The sequence below is a fragment of the Haplochromis burtoni genome, unplaced genomic scaffold (assembly GCF_018398535.1).
Source record: "Haplochromis burtoni strain Fernald_Lab_line unplaced genomic scaffold, NCSU_Asbu1 Contig_243, whole genome shotgun sequence".
Taxonomy (NCBI): domain Eukaryota; kingdom Metazoa; phylum Chordata; class Actinopteri; order Cichliformes; family Cichlidae; genus Haplochromis; species Haplochromis burtoni.
In genome coordinates, this window is record NW_024582604.1 from 532,986 (window position 1) to 551,160 (window position 18,175).

General features: G+C 41.2%; 2 protein-coding genes across 3 annotated transcripts in view; both read left to right on the forward strand.

The window, feature by feature from the left end:
• Positions 1–1,898, forward strand: part of cryz (crystallin, zeta (quinone reductase)) — a 21,573-nt gene extending 19,675 nt beyond the window's left edge. The window contains exons 5-8 of one of the 2 annotated variants that reach the window (XM_042227102.1): positions 151–300; positions 384–485; positions 1,198–1,320; positions 1,639–1,898. In XM_042227102.1, the coding sequence (XP_042083036.1) occupies positions 151–300; positions 384–485; positions 1,198–1,320; positions 1,639–1,800 (537 nt within the window). In that variant the 3' untranslated portion in view covers positions 1,801–1,898. The remainder of the gene's footprint in view (positions 1–150; positions 301–383; positions 486–1,197; positions 1,321–1,638) is intronic. The other variant, XM_005938192.2, reaches the window with a different exon arrangement.
• Positions 1,899–6,131: 4,233 nt separating this feature from the next.
• On the forward strand, positions 6,132–16,531 carry lrrc53 (leucine rich repeat containing 53). The gene is made up of 9 exons (XM_042227098.1): positions 6,132–6,224; positions 9,442–9,541; positions 9,618–9,746; positions 11,065–11,163; positions 12,003–12,178; positions 13,148–13,311; positions 13,416–13,605; positions 13,699–13,891; positions 14,112–16,531. Exons 2-9 carry the CDS (start codon positions 9,535–9,537, stop codon positions 16,331–16,333), a joined length of 3,180 nt encoding a protein of 1,059 aa, XP_042083032.1. The 5' UTR covers positions 6,132–6,224; positions 9,442–9,534; the 3' UTR covers positions 16,334–16,531.
• Positions 16,532–18,175: the final 1,644 nt, after the last annotated feature.

Consider the following 18,175-nt stretch of genomic DNA (forward strand, 5'->3'; position numbering starts at 1 on the left):
AAAGTTCAAGGGGGCCGAATACTTTTGCAAGCCACTGTATATTCTTGCATTACTTGTACTACCGTGGCTCATCAGCTTTAAATAAAAGTGACTAGAAATGTGTGCTAAAATGAAATTTAGCTACAATCAAATACTTTCTTCATCCTATAGGTGGGCATTGCAGCCTGTCAGTTGTCCCGTGCTCTGGGTCTTCAGGTTTTTGGGACAGCAGGGACACCAGAGGGGATGAAGTTGGTCCTTAACAATGGAGCTCACCTGGCCTTTAATCACAGACAAGAAGAATACACAGACAAAATCACGGTATTCACTCACATAGAAGTCAAGTGGCAGGAAAAACTCGTTCTGACCTTCTGAAAAATGCTCTGTGTGTTTATGTATTCCAGGAAGCCACAAAGGGCCGAGGTGTAGATGTGATAGTGGAGATGCTGTCAAATGTCAACCTCAGTAAGGACCTCCAGATGCTGGCCTATGGAGGGCGAGTGATGGTAGGACTACAGTTTTTCTTTTTTTTATAGTATAGTCGTGGGATCTTTTACTGGTTTATCAGTTTACTACTCCTCAGAAATGTGTTGTTAACAATCCAGCTGTGGTGGACTAATAATAATTATAGTACAATATTAAAAACAGGACAGCTATAAGGAAACACTCACTTCACTCCACACAGGGAGTAGTCAGCTGTTGTTGACATATCAGGGTGTGATAAATACATCAGAGGGTTCCCCAGGCTGAAATGTCCTCTAGCAACAATCAACTACAAAGCAAGAGGTGAGAAGCAAATAACGGACAAAGCAGCAAAAGTATCAATGACGTGGTGTGCAGCAGTAACAGGAGGTTGTCTGTCATTCCCAGCTAGCTCCAAACTCAAACAATGCAGCTCTTTATAAAATGTATTTAGCTCTTCTTTAGCTCAGCTTTGTTAGAAAATTTTAAAAACACCCAGTTGTTCTGTGTATTCTGACAGACCTGTTGTGGCATAAAAGCATAGCGAACTAGTTAACTGTAGGACATAACAACAGGTGTAGCAGGGGAACAGTGATGAAAATGCGTAGTAGTATTTCTAATGTTATATTGTCAGGTTTGGAACAGTACATCATTGTGCTGGGATTCATATCTACCAGAAATGTTCTGATATACAGTTATATACAGTAGTTTACAAACACTCATTAATCATACCTCTACTTTGCTCTTTTTCTTTAGGTTGTTGGCTCCAGAGGATCTATAGAGATCAATCCCAGAGACACCATGATTAAAGAGAGCAGCATAGTGGGAGTGGCCCTTTTCTTTGCAACACCGGTACAAAACAACAGCATCACAAAATTTGTCAGTTATCTAATTTTTTTTTAAATTTCATTTTAAAATTTTGTTTTTAATTCAGTTAAGACTATTTTCCAGAGTAGGTTTGATTGTTATTATTTGAAAATGTTTAGTTTGTTAAGGTTAGTGTTCCATGCTATTATTGTTATTATTTTTTATTTTATTTAGTTTTCCAAGTAAGCAAAATCATGCACATTGGTAATGCTACTGCCAAAACCTTTGGCTATGACTCCATACATGATACATGATAAATATGTACAGAATTCTTATTCCGTGCCCCACTTGGTGATTTGGACATCTTTCTTCTCCCCCTGCTCCTCTCAGGAGGAGTTGAAGGAGTGTGGAGCTCTACTGTATGCAGGGATGGAAGCTGGTTGGTTGCGTCCGGTCGTTGGTTCCCAGTATCCGCTTGAAAAAGCTGCCCAGGCCCACCATGATATCATTGAGTCTCCCGGGGCTGCTGGGAAGATGGTCCTGACTATGTGACGACCATGTAATGGGTCACAGGTCACCTTTACACTTTTTACAGTTCAGGCTGTTTTTAAATGGGTGATACTTTAATAAAAATTTTCAGGAACAGTTAATGTTGTTGTTTGTTGCTTCTATGGCAAAAATCAGTTTGCTAGATCACAGAAAAAATTGCAGAAAATCCTTAGGCTGGATTTGTTTTTACTGTACCATCATGGTGCGATTTACCAATTGGATGAAACCTTACTGTAGTGAAGTTATTTCTTTAGTTCGTGTTAATATACTTTTGTATTTCTAAAGCTGAATTTAATAGTTTTTTTTCCAGAATGATCAGAGTGTTTTTGCAGATCTCTTCATAAGGTCTGTTGTCACTGATTTTAGGTTTAGTTCTTGTGTAATTTGGCATATCTCACTCTTTTCTTCTTGTTACCCTTCCTTAAGAAGGGCATCTTGACAGCCAGCCTTCGCCTGAGAGCATTTGTGATGAGGCTTCATTAAACAGTAGATGAATAAACTGAAGGACTCCATGCATATATCATGTCCTGTGTCACGTCTATTCTGGTGTCGTTCACCCTTTTACTTAAGGACATGACTGCTCATCTGCTGTAGATAGTTGTTTTTTTTTTAAGCCTCCCACTTTTCTTTTGTCCTTCACTTGTTCAGTTTCTTCACATTGTTTTAAGAACACACTACACACTGTGTCAAAATATGGCAGGTTTTGTCATCTACGGTTCATAACATCATCATAAGATAGACAGAAAATCTGGAGAAATCTCTGTGTGCAAGGGATAAGGCCAAAAATAAGTATTGTATATCTGTAATGTTTGGGCCCCTTGGTAAAATTACATGAAAAGCATGCATGATTCTGTCCTACCCTCAGGAACACTTCCTGAAATCATTGTCTGTGAACACAGTTCACCGTGCCTTCCACAAATGCAGATTAAAGCTCTGTTGTGCAAAAAGAAGCCATCCACCAAAAAAGCCACTGCCTTCTCTGGATTTAAAATAGCCTGTGACAAAGTGGAAAACACTTCTTTTTTAAGCCCTCAGTTCAAAAGCCTGAATCTCTAATGCCTACAGAACCGACAGCTTGCTCAACTGGAAAGGCACCTTCAGTGCTGGAAGGTATAAGCATGTTGATGGGTTTGTCTAGCATAAACCTATTTGCTGGAACGTTCAAGACAATTCTACTACACAGCAAAGCAAGACACAAGTTGCCAAAGTTCTTTATGTTACTCGTGCATGAGGGAGAGAACTGGACGAGCGCCGTTCCTTCACTTGACCCCAGTTGCTCTCGTCTGCTCCCTCGTAACACTGCTCTTTATTGAGGTTACATGAATATGCGTAGGTTCATTACCATATGACATCTTACATCTTACATTTGTTTACATACATGTAAACAAAGAGTACCAGTCTGTGCATAGTGTAGGTGTGTTTGCCTGGAAGTCCAGCAGTTCATCTACACAAAAGGGACTTATACTAAAACAGATATAGAGTAGGTTTCCTATAGTATAAATCAGTAAGAGAAGGTATGACCTCTCTCATGACCTTAAGATGTGTGTGCATGCCAGAGTGCTCTGGAAGGCACACAGAGTCTTTGCAGACTGCTAAGGATCAGACATCCTGTAATTATGACCAACACCAACATATGCATGCAGATGACATCTTTTTAATGTAAATAAACGAGATCAGCTGCATCTATTCCAATAGCACGGCTTTGTAGTAGGATCCGGTGCTGAACTAGTCTGCCTACAGTTTGGATCTTTCACCAGTTCAAAACATTCTATTTCTCATGAATGTAAAATATGGCAAATATTATATGGCAGACTCAGCACTTGAATCCAATATCAAACAAGAATGGGACAACAGTCCTCTCCCAGCAGCTGGTGTCTTCAGCTCCCAGATGTTTACATACTCTTCCTGTCCAAACTATTTTAAAACATGTCATTGCCATCAAATTCAAAATCACCTTATTTTCTTTCTTAAAATAGCATGTTTTCTCAATTTAATTAGCCGATTGCTCATTTTGAAAAATGCACCATTTTTACCTCCTGGTAACTACTTTGTTTGCTGCTTAGCGACATTTAAAGAAAAAAAAATCTGTATTTTTACTGGCATCACTTCCTGACATCAGTGAATGTCCTCCAGCTTTAAGTTGGTCTTTAGTTCCTAAATGGAAATTAGAGCATCTTTAAATGCAGTATAATGTAGCATATACAGTGGGGCAAAAAAGTATTTAGTCAGCCACCGATTGTGCAAGTTCCCCCACCTAAAATGATGACAGAGGTCAGTAATTTGCACCAGAGGTACACTTCAACTGTGAGAGACAGAATGTGAAAAAAAAATCCATGAATCCACATGGTAGGATTTGTAAAGAATTTATTCGTAAATCAGGGTGGAAAATAAGTATTTGGTCACCTCAAACAAGGAAAATCTCTGGCTCTCACAGACCTGTAACGTCTTCTGTAAGAAGCTTTTCTGTCCCCCACTCGTTACCTGTATGAATGGCACCTGTTTGAACTCATCATCTGTATAAAAGACACCTGTCCACAGCCTCAAACAGTCAGACTCCAAACTCCGCCATGGCCAAGACCAAAGAGCTTTCGAAGGACACCAGGAAAAGTATTGTAGACCTGCACCAGACTGGGAAGAGTGAATCTACAATAGGCAAGCAGCTTGGTGTGAAAAACCAACTGTGGGAGCAATCATCAGAAAATGGAAGACATACAAGACCACTGATAATCTCCCTCGATCTGGGGCTCGATCTCATCCCGTGGGGTCAAAATGATCATGAGAACGGTGAGCAAAGATCCCAGAACCACACGGGGGGACCTGGTGAATGACCTGCAGAGAGCTGGGACCAAAGTAACAAAGGTCACCATCAGTAACACACTACAACGGCAGGGAATCAAATCCCGCAGTGCCAGACGTGTTCCGCTGCTGAAGCCAGTGCATGTCCAGGCCCGTCTGAAGTTTGCCAGAGAGCACATGGATGATACAGCAGAGGATTGGGAGAATGTCATGTGGTCAGATGAAACCAAAGTAGAACTTTTTGGTATAAACTCAACTCGTCGTGTTTGGAGGAAGAAGAATACTGAGTTGCATCCCAAGAACACCATACCTACTGTGAAGCATGGGGGTGGAAACATCATGCTATGGGGCTGTTTTTCTGCCAAGGGGACAGGACGACTGATCCGTGTTAAGGACAGAATGAATGGGGCCATGTATCGTGAGATTTTGAGCCAAAACCTCCTTCCATCAGTGAGAACTTTGAAGATGAAACGAGGCTGGGTCTTCCAACATGACAATGATCCAAAACACACCGCCCGGGCAACAAAGGAGTGGCTCCGTAAGAAGCATTTGAAAGTCCTGGAGTGGCCTAGCCAGTCTCCAGACCTCAACCCCATAGAAAATCTGTGGCGGGAGTTGAAAGTCCGTGTTGCTCGGCGACAGCCCCAAAACATCACTGCTCTCGAGAAGATCTGCATGGAGGAATGGGCCAAAATACCAGCTACTGTGTGTGCAAACCTGGTAAAGACCTATAGTAAACGTTTGACCTCTGTTATTGCCAACAAAGGTTATGTTACAAAGTATTGAGTTGTATTTTTGTTATTGACCAAATACTTATTTTCCACCCTGATTTACGAATAAATTCTTTACAAATCCTACCATGTGGATTCATGGATTTTTTTTTCACATTCTGTCTCTCACAGTTGAAGTGTACCTCTGGTGCAAATTACTGACCTCTGTCATCATTTTAAGTGGGGGAACTTGCACAATCGGTGACTGACTAAATACTTTTTTGCCCCACTGTAATAGCAGAGAGAACCAGAATCTCAAGACTGGCTTTGATTCAGATGTAGCAGTTACAATGTGCTGAGTCCTGCGTTGTGAAAGTGTGCTGATCATGGAGCTCTTATGCTTGCCATGGTCAAATTTGTGACATTAATTCGGGCAACCAACAGAAATGCAGAAAGACAGGAAGAAGGTGCATATAGTACAAATAAAGACCATAAGTGGCCACACACAAAAAATGGTTAAACATAAATAGAAAATCCTCACTTTGAAAGCAAATAGTAATTATTATGTAAAACAATGCATCTTTTCAGTTGCAGTCACTCTAGACATCAGTGATACGTATACTTAGAATTAAGATAAACAAAACAAACAACGAAAAAACTAAGACAAAGTTTAAGGCTCTGTTTCCAAGTCAGACATGACATCTGTTCCTCTCAGGTAACAGCCATCTCTACTGAGCATGCTTCAGAGACGGCCAGGTAACCTGAGCTAGACCCACTCATATACACGGTACGTGTTGCAGCACTACAGCAACCAGTAAATGATGGCTCTACAGCAGACAAGCACTACAGGTCATTCTGATGGATCATGTGAGTGGAGTGCACCATATCAGGAGCAGGGTTAAAACACTTGGTTAGGAACAGGTAAGGAACCTGCTAATGTTTTTAATGGATTTCTATGATGACGATCTGACAATGATCTTTTTTAAAATTAATATTTAGATGTTCAGATTAAGAAACCAAGCTGTAGTAGATGACACTGGAATAAAGGTGTACAATTTGGTATTTGGTAAATACCAAATTGTAATTGGGTCACTAATAAGCTCTGTTAAAAGCATATTTTTCAAATGTTGTAACTGTCTAGTGAGTTGCCGTGACGATGGTGGGTCAAACTTATCCAAGGAGTCAGTCAACTAATAAGATGGGAAAAGTTTGAACTGGACTGAAACCTAATATCCCATGGTTAACATGTGCGTACCCTGACCATTACACTATCATAAGGCCTGGCGTGCTTCAGTGAAAGTCTCACTAATGTAGTTCCCAGGCAAGTTCGTAGTTTCTTCCCAGCACTTCATTAACCAGTGCAGTTCATCAGGAAATCTAGGCTATATTACCAGCTGGTAATGCCATTTTCAACTTAAACCAGCATGAGGTTGGCTTTACCTCAGGAGGTAGAGCAAGTTAGGTACTAATTGTGACTTCCTAATAATGTACTAACTAATCCAAAGGTCAGTGGTTTGATCCCTGATTGTTTCAGTCTGCATGGTCAAATATCCTGGATAAGATACTAAACCCCAAATTGTGTTTGTTGAAGTGTGACTGTTGGATAGAAAGATGGTAAACAGTGCTTGTATGAATGGGTGAATGAGACATAGACTAGAAAAGTGCCACATAAGAACGAATCCATTCAGTATTACCACTGAAGCTATGTTTGGCTGCTCCCTTTAATCATAAGGAGCCACCACAGCAGGTAGCTGTTTTGACTTGGCTGATTTTTGTTCCTCACACAAACCCAAAGAGATCTGTGTGCCTCCTCGGGATTGAACTGAGGGACCTTCAGACTGTTTTGTGAATGTATAAACCACTATACTGTGACGTTGCTCAGTGATGTTTTACTAACAGCAGGCAGAAAATCTCTAAAGCAGATATACTAGAAGCTGAACATCCTTAAAACAAAATAACACATCGACTTCAGGAGGCACAGACAGGCTCACTGCCCTCTCATTATAAATGGAGAATGAGTGGAATCTGTCTCCACCTTCAGGTTTCAGGGCGATCACATCTCCGCTGATCAAGTGCAGCAGCAGCTACACTTCCTCCTGAGGAAGAATAACATGGACCAGAAGCTGCTGCTGCTACTGTTCCTTAGTGTAGCGCAAGCTCTCCTACTGTGTGTATTTCTGATGTCTTATTATTTATATTTTGTTCCTGCATAGTAGATGTGGCGCATCCACAATTTCATTTTTTATGTACAAGGACAATAAAGGGCAGTTCTATTCTGTTCCACTAAGAAATGTATATTTGTCCTGGTCCTAGGTGCTTGCGTTTACTGTTATTACTGTTATTCTGTGCCTGAAGATTTAGATTACTACCTGATGATTGACTTTCTATCATACTGTTAATTCTGAGTGTCAGTTCTTGTTGTATTGTGTGAAGTCTGTTGGCTGTTTAGTTTCTATGAAATTTTGGCTACAAGCCTAGATTGCTTTACTGTTATGGTGTTCGTTCTGAGTTCTTTGTTTTCTGTCTCATCCACATGTGTCTTGTCAAGAGACGACAAAAAGACACAAAACAGCTTTAAAGAAATACAGTACACAAAAAAGAGATGCACCACAAAACAATTTTTTTTCTTTTTTTTTTGGCTGCTCCCTTTAAGTGTTGTCAGTCGATCATCTGCCTCCATCTAACCCAACAATTTCTGTTCCCCTTCACTACATCCATAAACTTTTTCAGAGGTCTTCCTCGTTTCCTCCTGCCTGGCATTTCCATCTTCAACATCCTTTGTCTAATATATCCACTTCCAACTCGATTTTCTAACTCTGTCCCCAAACTGCTCAACCTGAGCTGTCCCTCTGTTGATGTCCATCCTGGTCACTCTGTCACTTGCACGTCAGCCTCTTGTCTTTTTCTTAGAGCTACTGCCTCCAAACCCTGCATCATAGTAGGTCTCACTACTGTCTTGTAAACCTTCCCTTTCTTGCTGCTATCCTTTTGACACAAATCCCCCTGACACCATCTCCACCTACTCCACTCTGCCTACACTCTCTTCTTCACCTCTTGTGTACTGTCTGTTGCTTTGGATAGTTGACCCCAGATATTTAAAGTTGTCTACCCTCACTCCTCTATTCCTAGGAGCTTCACTGTTACACCTGTCTCCCAGGTGTCTACTGTCTCTTCAGTAGTATTAAGACGAACTATAATGTCAGTTAAAACAGTTCCCTACAAAAGAAAGCTATGCAAAAGAACAACAGTGTCGAGAATCACAAAAATGGGGCAACATGACAGAGACAAAAGAGATTAACGTGACACACAAAGATGCATGGAATGACAACAAAGAGACTTGATGTGATGAAAAACAGACACAAAACAACTACCAAGAAATTCAAAATCACTATGTAAAAATGCACGAGATCAGAGTGCAGCTGTACATTTACAACAGTGAAAAAAGAGCTTAGTGAAGATGGAAGCTCCACATTGAGTTCAGTGTTAATAAAACATAATACTTAAATAGCTCTTAAATCAGGTTTAAGTGGTGCTTAGATGTTATTGTTTCAATCAGCAGTGCTGTCTGCGCTAGGAATAAACTGCAAAATGCGTTTCTTGTATGGGAGATAAAAGTCTGCCGGGTTGAAATATAATTGCATTCTGTAATGAATGTGTTGTCTTGCTGGTCAATCTGATGAGCCATTCTGCTTTATGGTTATTGTGGAGTAGCTTACATTTGTTTATCACCAGAGAAAAGTCCATTAGTAAAAGAGCTTCAGCAGAAACATGATAGGCCTCATTTGGCTACAATGTCGAGCTGTTATCCATCAGTCAGCCTCCTCTGGGGACAAACTCTATCTCCCCAGTGCTGCCTAACACACAAATACACATGGTGATGCATTACCATTTAGCTTTATTTGTTTGCTTAGCAACAGAGAGCAAACGTGTACTTGGTGATTATTTTCAGTCTGTGAAAACACCTATGAAGACATCTGTATGTGTTTTATTCACGATGTCACTCATTCATCTACAGTACTTGTGTGTTGTTCTTTTCAGGATGCTGCAGGCTAAGGTCCACACTCAGCCATGCAGGTCTGACTACACAAGATGGGTGATTATGGTGTTTTTACAGTGATACAATTACGTCTTTTTGTAGGACAAACGGATGATAATGGCGATACGGATAAAGCTGTATCAGGTTACGACCCTGTGGAAGAGAGGCCTCATCATCACTGCACTGTAACACAACATGTACAGTGAGTAGTACACATGGTTTTCTTGCATCGCAGAGGCCCACTGCAGGCAGTTAAGATTATGCAAATTTCTTTTCAGATATTTTGCTGATGTTGTTGCTGCTAGTCATCAGCGCCCAGCACATGTCCCAAGTCCCGTTGTGTCCTGCTTCCTGTATGGTTTGTTCTGAGGATGCTGTCATCTGCCAAAGACTGACTAAAATTATAGGTAAAAAAAATATGCCCTCTATAACTGAAAGCTGAGCCTAAATAAGTGCATAGTCCTACTGTACGGTAGTCATATGAAAAACGTTATTTGTCAGTATTCAGAGCTGAAGACAGCAAAACACGAGAGAAAAGGAACTAACAAAATAAAGGAGAAAGTAACTAAACAGGTAAACACTAAACACAGACATGAAGGATTAACAATCGAATAAGAGGGTACTGGGATATGGAGGACTGGGAGAGTTACGTTACACTGAAATAAAGCATTTCATGCTTTAATAATCAATTGTAAATTAATAAAATAATTTGCTAATTACTTTTTGATTATGTTTGTTTTGTTTGTTTTTAAAAAAAAATATCCATTATATGGTAATTTAATGGACAAAAACACAAGGAAGTTTGATTAGTTTCCAAGTTTATTTGTGAAAGCAGACATTAGCTTACTAAAAACGGTAGAATTAAACCCGATTCTTTGATCCCCTTGATAGAACAGAGAAAACCCGACTCAGAGTGGTCAAAACATTTATAATTCTTTATTCAATCATCTTCCGGAAGAGAAAGCCCTGCACAGCCCATAGCCAGCTGCAGAATCTCTAACATTAGAAGCTCAGCCTGTGTCTCATATAGTGTTATTTGGTACTTCACACGTCACACAGTTTCAATACAAACAACTCCTTATATGTCAGTAGCTTCCTCTTTTTCTGTCTAACTTCGTCTATTTATTAATATGCGTGTACAGCTGCACACAGACTTCCTGTTTTTCAGTCTGGCTGAGCACTTAGTTTGTGAGTCAAAAGTGGCCTTGGTTTACAAGCCTTCATTACTAAAATACATAAAACAATATAATCAGCAAATAAGCATTAAGAATATATATTTATTTCTTAACAGTAGCTAGCTAGTACCCCCATATCACAAACTAACACAAGCCTACAAGGGTAGGGCTACCTGGAGTGATGCTAATGTTACGTGCTACTTTCGTGTTACCTTCCGCAATTCGTAATTCATAATACTAATTTGCAAATGGATTCACTAATACATATTTTATTGCACAATGCATTATAAAATGACAAAATGTAATAATAATAAAATCAATCCTTAAAGCTCAAAGAAACACAAAAGCCAGTATTGCAAAATATAAACTAAAGAAAACCAACAGAATTTGACATTACTAAAAACTGTCATATATTACACTTTTTTATAAGCTTATGATGTAGCATAATGCAAAATGTACCACTTTAATGTGGTAAATTTACTTCTCACGTATGTAACCGAAAGGCACTAATATGCTGATGATGTTGTGTGTTTTTGTATGCCTTGACCAGTTGCTCCGAATACCACACAGGCTCTGCTGCTAACAGAAGGCTCAATTTCTACAGTTCCGCCTGCCTCACTGTCTGAGCTGAGCAACATTACAGTCATTGGTGAGTAAACTGGTGAGTTCTGAGAATTGCAAAACAGCAACAATAGTGGTAGGACAAGTTGATTCTGTTCACGGGGGGCATGTTCTGATATGTTCTGATTTAGGACCTGGGTGGCTTGGGGATAGAAGCTCCTCTTGAGTCTCTCTGTTTTTGCCCGTGTGGTATGGAACCTTCTGCCTGATTGCAGAAGTTTGAACAGTTTATTGAAGGATGGGACGGGTCCTTCAAAGTAAAGCAAAGTTAGTTTAACCCTGGAGAACCCATGGGGTCAGATCCGACACCACTGGTTTACTAGGGAACCCATGGGGTCAAATTTGACCCCATGGGTTCTCCAGGGTTAAATAGTGAATCAAAAAGCAGCCACAATGGTCAAGAGGGGTATTTGAAGGTAGCAAGCAAAAGCTTCTAATGCAGCTTTTCATATTCATTCTATGATAAATTTTGCCTCTCAAATTTACAAAAAATAAAGACTCGAGACTAACTACACACAAGCAAGGCAATTAGTCTTGCTTGTGTTACATGTTCCCTCTTAGTACAGCCTTTAACTTTTGATCCATAGAGGTCAGTGTGCCAAACCCTTTTGCTAGATGAAATAGAGTTACTTTTAAAACTTTGACCCACTAAACTTCAGAAGAAAGTCCTCTGCACCATAAAAATACTGCAAAGCAATGGCAGATGACAGACAGAAAAAGAACAAAAGAAGGGAAATTGTCCTTTTCTTTTTTAGAAACAATAGCATAGCCAGGCAACAGGACATCTTTCACTTTTTAGATGCATTAAAACATTTAGACTCCCGGTTTTATAGTGTTCAAATGTATTTCTCCCTGCTGATCATCCAGGTTTGAGTCATAACAACATCTCAGAACTTGGTAAAGAGTCCTTCAGAAATCTGCCCTTCCTCCGCACATTACTGCTGGACCACAACCTCCTGAACAGTGAGTCTCTACAGGGTGGAGCTCTGATGAATCTAACCCAGCTACAGGTCCTTACCTTGGGCCATAATATCATTAGCACGGTAGGTACCTTTGCTGGGGAAAATGCTACTATTTGCAACAGTAGCATTTTCAGTTGAGAGATTTTACAGTTAAGTGATTACTTCATTAATCAGGGATAGTAAGTCATGGAAAAGATGGATGTAGCCGTTGTCACTTTACCAGCTGAAGGCTCGAGCTGAACATCTTAGTTTTTTGAAGACCTGATGTGACTAACTCATCATATATGGTGAAGCATATCCTCCTTTTCTCCTTCTGGACACCTATGGGGACAGTAACGAGCAAAATGAGCATCATATTGTCCATCCATTCGCTTCCGCTTATCCTTTTCAGGGTCACGGGGGGCGCTGGAGCCTATCCCAGCTGTCATAGGGCGAAGGCGGGGTACACCCTGGACAGGTCGCCAGTCTGTCGCAGGGCTAACACACAGGGACAGACAACCATTCCACATCGCATCATTCACACCTAGTGACAATTTGGATTATCAATTAACCTATCCCCACAAGCTGCATGTCTTTGGACGGTGGGAGGAAGCCGGAGTACCCGGAGAGGAACCCACGCAAACACGGGGAGAACATGCAAACTCCACACAGAAAGACCCCGGCCTGATGTTGGAATTGAACTCAGGACCTTCTTGCTGTGCGGCAACAGTGCTAACCACTGTGCCACCGTGCTGCCTCATATTGTTTTCAGCAAAAATTGAAACCAGAGATAGAAGTCACAAATGATGAGTAAAGTGTTTACTGAGGTAATAGAGCAAGGCTGCCCAGGGTAATCTTCCTATGGAAGCTGAACCTTTTTCTACCTGCTGGCATTTAGAAAGAAGATAACCTTTATATAAAACATAGACAGTAAAACCAAATACTATGTGCAGATGGTAGTAGATGTTTATCGTCTTCCACAACGTTTCTTGTGCATTTAAAGAACATACAGCATTTTAAGTTTTGGGACTAAATACATGAAGTAAGAATCAACTCTGTGTTGCTGTGCAGATCCAGGGTGGCTGGTTTAAAGGTGCCAAGGCTCTGCAGAGTCTTACACTGGAGGGAAACCTGCTCACCAGCTTAGATTCTCGTTCCTTCCCTCTAAATGACCTCAGAGAACTCAGGAATCTGGATCTGTCAGATAATCTGATTGAGCATGTGGAGAGAAACAGGTAAGAAGTTAATATTACAATGTTTATTTTTTTCCTTTCTTTAAAAGAAATAAAGGACCTTCACCAAACCTAATGTAATATATATATAACCCTCTGTGTCTTAGTTTCCGTGGCTTGGTGAGCCTGACGACTCTGGATCTTTCCAGAAACCGCCTGAGTTCTGCTCCTGTGGATGCTTTTTCTTACCTCACCTGGCTGACAAATCTCAACCTGGACCTCAACTCATGGAACTGCTCCTGTCAGCTGCTGGAGCTCGCCGACTTCCTGTCCACCTTCATCCAACAACCTGACAAGGTACAGGAACTCCCCCCACTAAACCTACGTCCACTCACCAGTACAACCTGAACTGACTTAAATCTTTTCTCTTTCTATTTGTGCTGATCTCAGATCCTCTACAATGGCCGTAGGATGGTTTGTGCGAGCGCTGACAACCCAGCTGTAACCACAGTGCTGGAGCTGACCGATGCCAATTGTGTCCCGTCCAATCAGAACATCACAGTGCATATAGAGCCAAGAGCCAGCGTAACGCCTCAGTTGTATGCTCGAGATCTAGCCATCACTGCAGTCATCTGCTTTATTGGTGAGAATGATAAACAACACAGGATAAAAGAACAATGATTTAACTCTTAGACATTAATGAAAGAATAAGAAAAGAGGAGTATTAGATGGAGAATCATAAGCACAGAACACCCAGCTGAAGCAACACAGTTCTAAATGATCAACATTTGAAAATAAAAACAGGAGAAAAATACACTGCAGAACCTTTAATACCCAATCATACTCATTCTCCTGTGCTTCAGGTGGCGTTGGCTTGACTCTGCTGATAGTTCTGATTTACTATCAAGTGTCTCGAAAGAAAAAAATGAAAGAAAGTAAAAGACTGAAAGAGCAAGAAGGAGGAAGCAGCAGCACAGCTAACCACCGTGTTAATCACCTCGATGTTAGAGAGAGGAGGAGGGATGTTTTCTTGCAAGAAAACAGCAGGCAGCAGTGGAACAAGGACGCCGTGACTTTGGACACATGGGCAAATGAACCCAGAGACCAGTTTAGATTTAGAACTGATGAGAACGGTGGCTGTTTCAGCTGTGCTGACTGCAGCAGTGATGCACCACAGCTGAACCCAATGAGAAGAGAAAACAGGATGAATGGAGGGATTGAGGCAGAGGTGGACAGAGAAAGGAGAAAAATAAGAAGGATACCCGATGAGGACGGGAAAAGGACAGAAGTTCAGCATAGAATCTTGAACAGGGACACCCCTAACAAGTTTGTTTTTCAAGAAAATACAAATTCATCTTCTTATCCACAGAGTGAAGCCTTTAATCAGAGAGCAGAGATCCTGCCAGCCCGCAAGAACGGCAGAAATGTGAACAATCACAGGACACACGCAGAAGTAAAGATTAAAGGATATGAGAGTTTACGCTGTGAAAGTTGTCACAGGACAAACAGAGCAGAGCAGGACATGAGACAACGGAAGATTGGGGCCAATCCAGGAGACTTTGCTCTCCCTAATGGCTTCTCTTCTCAGTACAGGCTGAATGAAAGCGGAAGGAATGCTCATAACCACTGTGACATGATGAAGAACACAGAGTTGAGAAAAGTAATCAGAAATGTGTCGTTTGATCTGCAGAGTTCAAGAACCCTGGAGGAAGGAAACAGTCAAATTGAGGACAAGAGAGAGGAGGACGTAATAAGAGACAAAAGAAAGAAAAGAGAAAAGAGGCAGAAAGTTCAGTCCAGCCGGTTGGTGAAGGTCAAACTAAACTTGAATCCACTAAGAAAAAGCAAAGTCCATCCAAGGAAGAAAAATGAGCAGGGTCCTTTGGAGAAAAGCAGCTCCAAGAAAAGCAAAGAAAAAAGAAAGGATGGAAAAGAACGTGAGGAGAAGGAAGAAAAAGGAATGTCTAGCAAGAAAAAAATTGGAAAATCCTCCAAGATTGAGACATCGGCTGAGGTTGGAATCAAGGAAGAAGAGGTCGGAGGAGAGGAAGGACAGAAAAGCCAAACACCCTCTGAAAAAACAACTTCCAAAAGTGATAACAATGACCAGAAAAGTACAGAAGACAGTAGATACCCAGAGAACCACCAGTCTGTGCAAAGCAGCAGTGGACATGGGCAAAGTCTGCTGGGTAATAAGTATCAAGGAACTGGCCTGACTCTGGGTAGTGCTCAGCATTCGTCTACCAACCTCTCACTGCTTGGCTCAGCTGGCTCACAGCTAAGCGGCAGCAGCCTCTCTCTTCCAGGGGGGAACTTTCTGCTCAGCACCTTGGCCTCAGGATCAAATTTGCTGTTCCCCAGAGGTCCAGCTCCTAGTATAGCATTCAGTGGGCCTAACGTGGCTCCAAGCAGTGCTCCAGACATGCTTATTAGAGAAGCTGCAGGGGGAGTTCTGTCTGCTGCTAACCCTTTACATGCAAGTGCAACACCTCAGACCGGAGGAGCTCCCTTGAACTTAGCAGCAAACCCAGGTGTTAATCCTGCAGTTGTCCAGTCCCCCTCTCAGAGCCAAATGCTTCCTGACAGTGCTCCTCTTGTAGCCATGCCAAAACCTGAACTAGCACAGGGACAAGTCATTCAGAATGCAGGACTGCATGAGCTATCTGTTGAACCTCAAACATCCATGACCAAAGAGAACCTCCCTGCCTCGCAGGATTGTATGTCTGAGGTTGCCCCCAAAAGACTCGAACCAGCGAGCACAGTGGAGAATATATCAATTAGTAACAGTCAGGCAGAGACTGGGAATATATCTGTTGGTACAATAGTTGATATATCAGTAGGGGGTGTGGCTCAAACTGAGGTGCCTGCAGTGGAAAGGTCTGGAGCCAGCATGCAGGAGGCAGGCGTATCAGGTGTGCCCGGTATATCCACAGAGAGTGAATCCTCCACAGCAGCTGCTCTGGTGCAGCAAGAGTACCTGCCTGAGGAAGGAGGCTCCCCCTCCCTCAGGAGGAAGCTGAGACTGGTGCTTCCTGAGAAGACATCCAGCCGTCCTCTCACTGCTCTGGAGAGGAAAATACGTTAGAAGCTAACTCAGTATTTAAACTACTTTTTTATCTGAGTAAAAGGAGCTAATGTTACTACTGAATCATTTTGAGATTTAGAGGATTTCATATTGTTTATTTTTTATCAATTAGTATTTTTGCATTTTAAAATCATTCATGGCCTTTGAAGCAGCATTTGAATAAAATTACATCACATGAAAACCATTTAGTGGCTTTGCTGCAGCTTTCTGTCGTTCCTCACAATCTTCATCTACAGATGGTATTTCCTTGTGTGTTGTGACAGTATAGTTAAAAATGACGACATTTATTCGTGGACATGAAGCACAGTTTCATGTAAGGCGGAGCTTTTGCTTAGTTCAGCTGCTAACTTACAACAGCCATTCACACATTTGAGGTTATAATTGCTCGAGTAGTACAGTAAGTTCTACGGTAAATACAGTAGTGAAATAAAGACAACATCTTTCAGTGATCTGAGGACTAAAACACTGTAACTTTGACCTTTATGCAGATTGCAGCAGGTTTCTGGGGCTTTGGTGTGCATGCAGGATTGGGTTTCAGTTTTGGCCCTAGGGTGACTGTTTGCAGAGGATTAGGTTTCCTGGTCACACTGCAGAGCTCTACATGCTACCTACACAGGGGTCCATTTACTGTCTGAGCTTTCCTCCTCCCGTGAGTCACTGTGATACATTATACTGTCGAACGTCACTATCTTGTTAATGTTGTTCATGGATATGATCACAGAGAAGGTGTCTGTGGTCCTGATTCTTAGACGGCATTGCATTTCTAAGAACAATAACTTTATTTGTATATCTGTTTTTAAAACACACAGTTTAACACACAGATTGGATAGAAGCACGTGTTAATAATAAGTGTACATTTAAACACACAAATACTTACATTAACTGCTGCATGCACACTTCAACACACATATAAGAAGAATGAGAGCCAAAAATTAAAGATGAGGGTAAAGGTAACTTATAAAAACACTTTTTTAATACAAACCAAACATTGAGCTGACCTGATAAGGCAGAGGAGGGCTGTTCCGAAGTTTTGGAGCTCCAACCTAAAAATTGTGGTCACAAAAAATTCATTTCACTTCAGTTTTATTTATATAGTACCAAAGAGAAAAAATGGCAACAATCAAACAACCCCCTCTGAGCAAGCACTTGGTGATAGCGGGGAGAAAAAAACTCCTTTTTAAAAGGAAGAAATCAGACTCAGGGAGGGGCAGCTTTGGGTGAGGAAAAGAAGACAGGGCAAAAGACATACTGTGGAATAATATCTAATGATTAAATGCAGAGTGGTGAATAAACACACAATGAATTAAAACAAAGTGAGTGAAGAAAGCCTAGACCTAGTGCAGTTTAAGTAAGGGAAGATTCAGGGTTACCTAATACAGTATAAGCTTCATCAAAAAGGAAAGTTTGATCTTAGAAGTAGATCCAAACTAGGAGCTGGTTCCACACAGCGCTGCTTCCCATTATACTTTTAAAAACCCAGAGCGGGAACCACAAGTAAGCCTGTAGTCTGTTAGCAAAGTGGGGTGATATGGTACTATGAGGTCTTTAAGATAAGATGGGGCCTGATTATTAGATTAACACGGAGCCAATGAAGAGGAGTTATCATGGGACAACTATCTTTCTAGTCCCTGTCAGTACACTTGTTGTAGCACTTTGGATCAATTGAAAGCTTTTCTGGGAGTTTATAGGACACCCTGATAATAATGAACTAGAGTAGTCCAGCTTAGAAGTAATAAATACAATAAGTAGCATTTTAGCATCTGTTGTTTTCAATGTGTTTGTAATTTTAGAGATACTGCAAAATGCAAGAAAGCAATCCTACATATTTGCTTAATTCAGAGG

Bases quoted from the DNA above. Each gene is read 5' to 3' on its own strand.
- lrrc53 (XM_042227098.1), top strand. The intron at 11,164-12,002 runs GTGAGTAAACTG...CTGATCATCCAG, and splicing joins GAGCAACATTACAGTCATTG to GTTTGAGTCATAACAACATC. The intron at 13,312-13,415 runs GTAAGAAGTTAA...TCTGTGTCTTAG, and splicing joins GAGCATGTGGAGAGAAACAG to TTTCCGTGGCTTGGTGAGCC.